Source organism: Larus michahellis, chromosome 1, assembly GCF_964199755.1.
Source record: "Larus michahellis chromosome 1, bLarMic1.1, whole genome shotgun sequence".
Classification (NCBI taxonomy): Eukaryota; Metazoa; Chordata; class Aves; order Charadriiformes; family Laridae; genus Larus; species Larus michahellis.
In genome coordinates, this window is record NC_133896.1 from 89,706,428 (window position 1) to 89,717,556 (window position 11,129).

General features: G+C 41.5%; 1 protein-coding gene across 2 annotated transcripts in view; it reads left to right on the plus strand.

The window, feature by feature from the left end:
* SULT4A1 (sulfotransferase family 4A member 1) overlaps nucleotides 1-5,276 on the plus strand; it is a 31,285-nt gene extending 26,009 nt beyond the window's left edge. Inside the window, exons 7-8 of one of the 2 annotated variants that reach the window (XM_074590927.1) lie at nucleotides 1,815-1,944; nucleotides 3,593-5,276. In XM_074590927.1, the coding sequence (XP_074447028.1) occupies nucleotides 1,815-1,822 (8 nt within the window). In that variant the 3' untranslated portion in view covers nucleotides 1,823-1,944; nucleotides 3,593-5,276. The remainder of the gene's footprint in view (nucleotides 1-1,814; nucleotides 1,945-3,592) is intronic. The other variant, XM_074590917.1, reaches the window with a different exon arrangement.
* Nucleotides 5,277-11,129: the final 5,853 nt, after the last annotated feature.

The following is an 11,129-nucleotide window of genomic DNA, read 5'->3' on the forward strand; positions in this document are numbered from 1 at the left end:
CTTTGTTCTTAAGTTTCTGCGTAGGAGCACTTTTCCATACTACCTTTCTCAGCCAACCTTATCGTTATCTACAGGTTTTATCAGCTGTAATTTTTATAATTATTTTCAAATCTCTGATAAAAATACTGAATATCGTCAGTCCTTCTTGACAGTTAGCCAGTTGTTTATTCATTATTTGTCGTGCATTTTGTTGGATTTATATAGTTCTATTAAAAAAACACTAAAATCAGATGCCTTGCAAAAGTCTATTGTATCTTTGAATTCACCTTTAATCAGTCAAACTGCAATCTTGCCAACACTCAGTCAGGTTTGTTTGAGAGCAAGTTTGTTTTCCCATGAAAGCGGGTTCACTGGTATTCTGTAGTATCTTTGCGTCTTTCTTGGCAAAGCCTTATGCCAGTTTTCCATTATTCAGCTCAGACTATCGTCAGAGTAACTGATCCAGGATAACCTGTCCTGTTTGTATGTTGGCACGAACATTTCACAATGTCAAACTTGGGTAAAAGCCACTGCTCACACCTACTTGTTTTTGTCTTTGTCTTTGCACACCTGGTGTGGAAAGACTCTAAGTATGTTACGTAGAGGCTATAAGCTCCTGGTATCACGGTAGGACCTGGAAACCAAATTCCTATGGGCAGTTCTTTGTCATAACTGTGGTATGGCACTTCTCTTTGCCCCAGTTCACTTATGGTAAATAATGACTTCTTGAAATAAATAGTTCAGGTTCGCTGGCTTGAGGTGAAATTCTGGTGAAGACAAAAGAGTTCACAGTTTCACCGAAAGACCTAATATATTCCCTATGTTTTCTGGTAGAGCTCTCCACTGAATGGTGTGTTTTCCTGCTCTTAGTTACGTTTCTTTCAACTCCAATCCTACCCTCCCCTTAAATTCAGCATGTGATGCAACTTGTATCTGGTGTGAAAACAACAGACCATCTGATTTGCAGTAGGATTTTATGGCACGCAGCCTAATTGATTACCAATCTACTTCTCTGCTATGAAGACAAGATCACAAAATCATGAATTTGATAAGACATTTTGAGGGCATTGGATAAAGTCTTCAATGGCAGTGCAAGATTTTACAACCAACAGATCTGCATTCTCCTCCATTGACTTGTATGTAACACAAACCCCTAGGTTTGTTACTAACCTCCACGATCTGGAAATCTGTGGAGCAGCAGCACTGCTACATGCTACGCACAGCCCGAATCTCGGCTGCTTGTCCAGTGAAAGCCAGAAAGGCAGTTGTGAGAGAAAGGTGAGGTGGTAATACAAGAGGAGAGAGAACAGACCTGCTGGTGAGACCTTCCACAGGCAGAAAGGTCAACTACTGTCTCTGCTGGCCAGATCATCTCCATCAGATAAACAGGGTGATGCCCACTTTCGCTGCATGCACTGTTCTGTACGTCCTGTTAGTGTTCGTTGTTCTGTAGAGGAGCCTGCAAACCCTCAGTCAAGGGTCAGTATACTGTCTAGAAATCTTTCAAAACAAAGCCTCTGTTTTGTAATAGAGAAGGAAGGGAGTTACAGTAGTTAATGTAATATTTTGTCATTTGTTCACTGTGTGCTTTTTATTAAAAATATCCTTATTTTGAATTTCTTTTGTTCGCTGTCTCTGGCTTTTACAATGTTTTGTTACTTCAGAATGCAGCTTCATTAACAGTGCTTTGTTCCTTCTCTGTTCGTTTCTGTGACAAAGAATGGTGGCAATAACATGACAGCTTATTGTAATTTGTTTCAAATATTTTTAATTTGTCAGTTACATTTACTTTTTTATTTTGCTTTATTTTAGTTCTTCATTTTTTTTTCTTTTAGCACATTGATCTTTACTCTGAAGATAACCCTGAGCTGCTGTGAAAGCAGAACAATGATTAGATATGTTACTTATCTTTGACTCTTATCACATCATAATTTACACAGTTGCATGATTCAAATCATAAACCAGGTGGGTGACTATTTGAGAAGCTATCAATTCGTGTGGTAAAAAAAAATGTTACAAATAATCCACTGCATATGTCCTTTATAGAACTTGTCATTTGTCCATACGTGTTATTAGGGACATTCAGAAATAAAAGGCTTATCTTTCCCAAGCAGAGGAAGAAAAGGTTTTATTATCATTATTGAAAGGGAAATACAGGCTTTCATGTTTCATGCTGTACTTTATGCAATTATAGTTGCCAGAGCAAAATCGAAGTCGGTATCAGATGTTTATGATTGCAAGTGTTTTCTTAATGGTTTTTTTTGGTACAGGAGAAATTTGGTGAAAGCAATAAATCATGCGTTTTCAGTTAGTTTCAGGTTCTTTTGATCTTTGGATCTTGAAAACAAACAAGAACCCTGTCATACCTTCAGGAGTTATAAGAAAATCCTGATTTCATAAAACAGCTCTTGCCACACATACTACACCATCACGTTAATATGTAATTTGTAGATGTTTCAGACAGTTTTGTCTTTGGACTCAATTATAGAGTTGCTGCATAAAAGCAATGGTAATTAAATTAAATGGGTATTCTTCTTATGCATCAAATGCATAATTAAGCTCCCTGCATGTAGTTTGGTTCTTGCTGTTATGATTAAACTCTCTGGTAGCACAGTCCCAATTCTCCTTTCATTTATTCCAGTTGAACAAGCCTGGATTTTGTCTTTATTTATATCCAATATAAATGAGAGGAGAATTGGGCCTCTCAGTCTGGTTACTCCATCGCGCTTATTTGGTACTATAGATAACGGTACTATAGTACTGAGTATAGTACCGAGTAGCCCTGGCTGACTTTGAGTTAAATGGATTTTGGCCTGCAGTGAAACGGTGGTTAAGGGGGCTGCAGCTTTGACTGGTGGTTTCAGCAGTGCCATCGGGTTACGTTACTAGTTGGGTTCAGTAGAGTAGACAAATTCTCCATACAAGGAAAAAGCGTTCAGTGTCCCTGTTGCATAAAGCCTCCTATTTTGTATTTAGTACAAAACTAAAATTTAAATGGTGCAAACCGGGCGCGTGGCACTTGTTCTTTTCTGTAGATATAATCTAGGCCGCTCCTATTTAGCAAATAATTCTCTCCATATCGAGAAACATAAATTCATCTGTTGAATTTATCACTAAACATAAAACAATAGAAATTAGTAATGACAATATTACACCACAATAATCAGAATTCAATAATGTTTAATACTCTGCATTCCATGTACCTTTTGAATAGTTCTCTAACCAGTGTATGCTGAAGGCACGCTAATTTTGGAATGCGTTGCTGTTAGCTGTCGGTATTATTAAAGAGCCATAGTTTGCACTGAAACCAGAATTCCACTTTCAAATGAATACCCAACCCAAAATCTGTATTTATTTCTGATTGAGGCCAGAGCAAAATCTCTCAAAAAATCTGAGTTCTTCCTGTATAATACTCAGTTGGTGCAGATGACAAGGTGTATGGTACTTATTTTAAGGCTTCGCAAGGGTTGTAGCAGGGGAATTGTGTAAGACAATGAACAGCCTCTCCTTGAACTTTCAGTGAAAGCTAAGACTGCCCTGCACAATTAGACTGTAGATGTATGATGTCCTGTTATGCCCGCTCTCTGACTTGTGTTCCTTCTCTGTGTTTCAGGACGAGTTGGGCTATGGAAAGACATCTTCACTGTTTCAATGAATGAGAAATTCGATTTAGTTTATAAACAGAAGATGGGAAAATGTGACCTCACATTTGATTTTTATTTATAAAAGTGCATGCATATGGTATCCAAATATAGCTAGAAGTGCTTTATGCATTCATTTATTACCTGCTGGACAAACTACTGTAGCTATTATGTGTAACAAGATTTAAAGAAAGAAAAACAATCTAAGTAAACCATATCAGATACAATTATCTTTGATCCTAAACAGCTGTTTATCTTCTAGTATTTTAATCCTTTGTCCACATGCAAGAACGTCCTAGACAATACTAGAATATTCAGCTGTTATGGAATTTATTATATACGTATAAGGTATGTATCATATATGCAACTAGAATGTACACCTTTTCAGCCCCACATTGATTATTTAATGTGTTTTATAAAAGCTTTTCACTAGAACCTAAATAAATGTCCGTAAACCAAATAAAAAATTATTTCAGAGGGAAACAAGGAACAGGCCAAAACTGTATGCTAGAATGATCTCAGGGGTTAATTGTCACATTTATTTTTATAGCAGGTATATCAAGTATAAATAAATCCCATTCCAAAATAGTAACTGATCAAAGTGGGGTTCACATTAGGTTCTGCACACCCTTATCTGTATAATTTGAGTAGGTTCTGTGCACTGGCATACTTTGCAAGACAGGCCTTGTTATGAAATATAGCTGCGGTTGTCGCTCTGATCCTAAAACCCACCCACACTTTCATGGTTGACAGCACACAGCTGTTTTCCTGACGGATGAAGTTCAGTTCCATGCCGAAGGTCAGCAATCAGAAGCTTCTTAAGCCCCCAAGTCTTAATTTGGTCCCTCAAAATGAGGCTTAAAATGAAGGCATCTGGTGCAGGGTCTTTGTTGAGGAATCGGAGTCTCTGACCCATATCGCTTTCCTGTATAGACATGAATTTCACCCATTAGATATAGTAAGATGCTGGATGTCCTCTAGCTCCGCTAAAAGTTAAGGGCACTTAGCACTGTTTACGGTTTGTGCTACTGGACTCCAGCAGACCTAAGTGGAAGATGAATATACGTGCCAGTACAAGTAGGCAGAGGAAACGGCAGCACTGAAGGAAGAGAGTTTAAAAATACGCCACCAGGTGGGAGTATTGCACAAATATTCATGCAGAATACAGTTTCAGTAATTGTTAGCCATGACTGGTCTGGATTATAATCAGGATTCAAGTTTATTTCTGTATCTTTTTTTTTTTTTTATTCTCTATGCCAAGTATACAAACAGCCTGAAGCAGGCTACTATCACTATAAACCTCTCTAGAATTATTTTATTGTTCCGTTAGGTAATGACATGTATGCTTTTTAGGTTCTCAGCTGCAGGAGGCCCATTTTTCCTAGTCAAATATTCAGGCTCACCAAAAGCCATGAGGAAGGACTAGCAGATTTTTAGTGTTTCAGTTCTGTTGGGAAACAAACTGTCAGTTCAGCAACTGGCAAGTGGTGTAGCATGATGTGGCTTGACAGCACTTTTCCTTGTATATTTGTGAGTGAAAATGCTTTCAGTGAAATTTTATTTCTATTTTTATATTTTTAGTACTGTATCAATATTAAGCACTACACATTATACTTCTGTGCTTGCTTGCTTATTGAATAAAAGATGTGTTCCATGCATTGTGGTTGGCTCATTTTCTAGAACTCCTTCTCAGGTCAGGTAGTCTTCGCCACACATCCTCTCCCCTACCCACACCTAATATGTGACAGAAGAGCCACAGAAGGATGGCGTCAACTGAAACCACCATCTGACCCCGTGAGCTGTCTCTGACGCGAGAGTACAACAGAGAGCACAGTGATATTTTACACACTTTTATCTTGCACCTCTTGGGCAACTTCATGCTGAGGAGTCCTCTGAGTCTCTGTCATACAGGAGACCAAAACCCACAAACTACAATAAGCTGCAAGAAGACAGGAGTAGGAGACTTTCTTCTTGCTACAGAGGAAGACAAAATCTCCCTACAGTTCCTGCAGATTAGAGTCAGAAGAAAATTTCATTAGCACCAAAAATCTACTTAAATCACTTAATCCTGAGGATATATGAGCAATACATCCTTACTGGCTGCCTAAAAGGCTTCTCACGTATCTGAAGACACCGGGGAATGAATCCTCCTCCCATTCCCAGGGACAGCCTGTCTCCTTTGCTACAGGCAGATGACCAGCCCCCAAAGCCCCCAGTAGCCACATTTTTAACAGCCAGGTGTGTACGCGTGCCATTGCCAAAGTGAGCCTGTGCAGAGGGCCACCAGCTACTGGACTGGAGGGGGAACAGCTAGTTTGGCCAAAAAAAGCATTTCTTTAGCATAAAGAGTAATAACCTCTGCGACAATCTATTGTGCACCTACTGCTACGCTGGTACTCCTTGGTTTTGACAACAAAGTTGCTGTGTAGCAGGAATCTGCTTTCTAGGACCAGAAAGACTCCTCAGAGCTATTCTTTCCTACCCCTTGACTCTGTTGCCTTCTGTGCTATTAGGTGCCTGGTCAAAGCCCTTTCCCACGTAAGCCGTGCTGAAATTCTACCTTTGGATCTCTGGTACTTGAAGCATTTCAAGTCTTTCTGTTAAAATCCGAAGGTAGTAAACTCCTTCCTATTTTGACTTTCAGGGCTCGGCCAAACGTCACCGTGACTCTTTCCACCCAAACACAGACACCCCTTGGCCAAGTGCCCCAAATTGTCTCTGGAGAGAGTGCCTCGTTGATACAAATGCACTGCAAATCAAGAACAAAAATACCAGAAAACCAAGACAATGTTTTTTTTTCTCCCCTCAGCATTCAGATTTGGTAAGCTGCTTCTGCTGAGGTAACTGCTGCAAAGTTAGCTCGCTAGAAAGATTAATTATATTTATACAGCTGGTAGCCCATTTAGTGATACAAATCTTCAAGACACGGGGCAGATTTGGATGGCTTCGTTTCAATGGTATCTCAGATCACCAAGAGGCAACCCCGTTTCCCGTAACACACCGAGTACCCTCAACGCTCGTTCAAAGCAACCATCACTGGCCATATACCTTCATGGATATACCAAATATACCACTTCCCTGGATCGATCCATCACTAAGCAGGTGCACATCCAGAAATACTGGACAGGTCTTGGCCGTAAGGGCCCCAGAAAGCCCCATGGCTGTGCTGAGCACCCCCATGGCTCCTAGCTATCCCCCTTGCAGCTTCTGTCCGTGGGGCGCCTCAAATGCCAGCAGCATGATGTGGCTTGCCTCAGTAAGAACCCTCCAAAGCGTTAACATGAAGGAACTGAGGGGAAACTAATCTAGGTAAGAAATTCTTGCACAGTTTTGTGTACAAAAGGTTTTAAGCGTTCATTGCAGTGAAGCTGGGCAGCAAAGAGGAAAGACAAGAAAGCTAATGAGTAAGCATTAAAGATTCTCAGCACTTTTTTGTACGAGCATCGCAACACAACATGGCACCAATAGTTCTGGCAATAATTATAAAGATTTATAGGCCTGAGTCACCGTTATTATAAGCCATTTAGTCTTGCCTGGGCTATAAATAACGCCACTCGGTAGCTACCAGCAAAGGTTTAGAGGGAGGATTAGGGAATAGCATTTGCCTCTTCAATCAAAAGAAAAAGCTAAACAAAGATTCAGCTGAATCAAACAACATGAACAAAAAAAAAATCCCAAACCCAGTGACCACTCTCACTGGAAGGACACAGTATAGAAATGGTGGTACCTAATCTCACTGCATCCTTCTCAGCTGCTGGTGTGCTCACTACATAATCCATTTGATTTCTTTACTACATGATCTGCAGACTGGTGTCCTCCAGTGTTTGAATTATAAAACATATGCAGATGAGTATTTTCTGCTACCTGTCATGCTGCGTATCACCCAGATAGAACAGAAATAATTGCAACCAATAGTCAGCTTCATTCTGGCAACATAAAGGGAGCCTGCAAAAAGGAAGACCATCATTTTAAAATAAAACTTACCCAGATTTTGGCATAATGAGTTTTAGACCTTAAGTGTCGAGTCATACTCCAGCAAAAACTGCTGTTCTCTCTTCAGGGAGTGGCAGGGAAGTCAACAACACTGATGCCGCTCTGCCCTGGTCTATCTGCACATAAATCACCCCTCTAGAAGACGAGAGAGCAATGGCAGATTCTGCAGGCAGGATGGAACAACGCCTCTTTCCAGCTCTCAGGCTTGAATCACACATAGGTGCATATGACACCCAGTGTCCTTCTGAAAACATCTGAGCTGCGTGGTCTTTAAAAATGAATGTGAGAAAAGTTTACCAAAAATGCAGGGCGATTTTCTGTACTTTAGGACCCCGATGTGCGGGAATTACTATTAGCAGTGTAGGGCTCCTTACCATAAACTGGTTTTAGAAACAGTGACGCTGTTTACACCAATCCAACAGAGGGAGGAGAAGCCTTTGTACTCCCTGCTAATGCAGGAACCAAAATGAAGTTCCTTTGGTAAGCTGGGCTGTGCCAGTGCCGTTTTTCTGGATTTTGCCACCTCATCAATGATTAAAATTGTAAAGCCACGCAACAACTGCTGGAGTCCTCACTGTGCACAGATGACAAGCCCTGGCAATGCATGCTGGAGTAGTTTCAGAAGCTACCACCTCCAGCTGTCCACTCCGCCTCTCTGCCAGAAATGGCCACCGTGGAGGAGAGACAGCAGAAGCGAATGTGTGCTGGCTCCTCAGCTGCTGTAATTTACAGGCTGACATATTAACTTAAACCAATATGGAGGGTGCTTTCAGATAATAGGCTGATTTGTCAACCGCAGCTACAAGGAGCTAAAGCATGTCCTCAAGTGCTGCCCTGGCTCGGAGGCGACCTCCCAAGTCCTTGTCAGAGCTGTTCTGAGAGAGTTCCGCAATCGTCCGAATGCGGTCTCTACTTGGGAACAGTCCGTTTCACATACGGACCAGGTGTCACCTGTGAAAAGATGGTCTATAAAGATGGAATCTTGTCCTTCAGCAAGAAGGGGAGACAGATCCATGCTGCCACATGGAGTGAATTAACTAAAACCCACTTTTGGAAGGAATATTGTTTTGTAGGAGGGAGTGCTGCAATAAGACATGCTGTGTGACAGCATGCAAGATGCAGAAAGAACGGTAACGTAATGGCAGCTGACTGCTCAGACCGATTCCAATCTCAACCACTAATATGCCAACTTGCCTGATATGTGTGGTACGAGTGATATTCAAAGTAACTGCCACCCAGACGTTAAATCCACTGTCACCATCTCTGTCACACACTCAGCTTTTGCCAGCACTGAACATAAGATGACAATTTAATCCTCACACGCAGATAACAGTAACACAGCTGGTGTAACAGTGTGCTAAGACTTCAGCCCTCGCAGGCCTTACATCTGCTTTCTTGCAGCTTTGGAAAAGAGTCACCCATAAAATATGTGAGAGCTCTAAGAACTCAGCACGAGTGAACCAATTAGAACAAAATAAGAATCAAGGAAAATGTTCTGATTTCAAGCTCCACTGGGAAGACAGAATTTTATTTTTTCCATGCATCACATAATCTAATGGTTGGGGCTTAATAAATACATGAAAAATTTACCAGAGGCACTATAGGTGATGACGAATGTTCCCTACTCAAAGCTCGCTCCACTCCAGATTTTAACTTTTCCCAGGTAATTCATGTATCACTCTCTGCTTCTGCACCTTAACTCTTTCTGCTGCTGCAACCCTTCCCACCCCACAAAGGTGGTTCTAACCCTACTGGAACAGATAATCCTGGAAATGCTGCAGGAGACTTTCAGTTCCCAGGATTGCCACCACTCCACAGTTGGCAGGACTTAAACCCACAGAGGAAGATCTGCGGTGGGTTTCCAGTTCAGTTCTTTAACCACCGTGCTTCAGCCACACGTGCTTAGGGGTCGCTCTCTCTTAACAGCCAGACCCTTCTGCATATGTTCATTGTTTCAGTAAATCCCAGTGAGATTAGAGACTAAAACTAGTTCTGACTTTGCTTTTAATATTAAATATCTGTGTAAGCCTGTGTATTCTAAACAGGATGAAAAAGATATATAAACAAAAATAAGATATGGGCCAATTCAAGCAGTAAACATTTGGGTTTTAACCATGCAAATATGGATCATTGGTCACTTTTTTACTCAGTAATCTGGAGAAATTTACATGAAGTCTTTGAAATGAAGAAATTGTTTCAAAACTATTCCTTTTTTTTTCTAGCAATAACTATGGTGCTATGTACAGTCATTACATTCTGCAATCTTACGTACTTCTGCTCAAGTTACTGTCTCTAAATGAGCACTACAACTGAATTCAAAGGGACCACATGAAAGTTAAGTTACACACACAAATACTTGTAGGAATCAAAGCTTTAACGTGCCCTGTAGGGCATTACTCTATATCAAGAACTACCAAAATATTGAACTTGTTCATGGACTTTTGAAAACAGAAAGCATTGTTTGTTAATTGCTGATGCGTGACCAGTGTCTGGACTCTGCAAGAAACACTATTTTTTACAGATGATGGCTACAATATAGTTTTCAACAAATCTTATTAAATTTATTTAAAAAAAAATACACCAAAGCTTATGAAAGGCCATAGAATAAAGCCTCTTTTCTCATGTCAGACTGCAGTAATTTATGCAGTCCTTTTGCAAAGAACAAAAAGGGCTTAAGTCAAGATGGTAACACCCCACCAATACTTCACATGGGTCACCACACCATGAAAAAGTATTTATTTTATACTGAATTAAACCATAAAGTGCCCAATTTCTCATTGCAATGCTCAACAGCATCTTAAACCAAAAGCCCTCATACACCAACTGGGGTGAGCAGGTACTATCACCCCCATGGCTGCTGCTCAGTTCTGGGCCTGGACAGTGGGTATGCCACCAGCAAGGCCACCACAGCCATACCTCGGGGTGATCCCCACTTCCCTACATGAGGCTTCAGGCCCAGGCCCTATCGAATCATAGAATGGTTCGGGTTGGAAGGGACCTTAAAGATCATCTAGTTCCAACCCCCCTGCCATGGGCAGGGACACCTCCCACTAGACCAGGTTGTTCAAAGCCCCATCCAGCCTGGCCTTGAACACTTCCAGGGATGGGGCATCCACAGCTTCCCTGGGCAACCTGTCCCAGTGCCTCACCACCCTCACAGTAAAGAATTTCTTCCTAATATCCAATCTAAATCTACCCTCCTTCAGTTTGAAACCCTTACCCCGTGTCCTATCATTACATTCCCTGACATTACAGGTCCTCCCCATTCTTCCTGTAGGGCCCCTTCAGGTACTGGAAGGCCACTATAAGGTCTCCCCAGAACCTTCTCTTCTCCAGGCTGAACAACCCCAACTCTCTCAGCCTGTCCTCATAGCAGAGGTGCTCCAGCCCTCTGATCATCTTCGTGGCCCTCCGCTGGACCCGTTCCAACAGGTCCACGTCTTTCTTGAGCTGAGGACTCCAGAGCTGGACGCAGTACTCCAGGTGGGCTCTCACCAGAGTGGAGCAGAGGGGCAG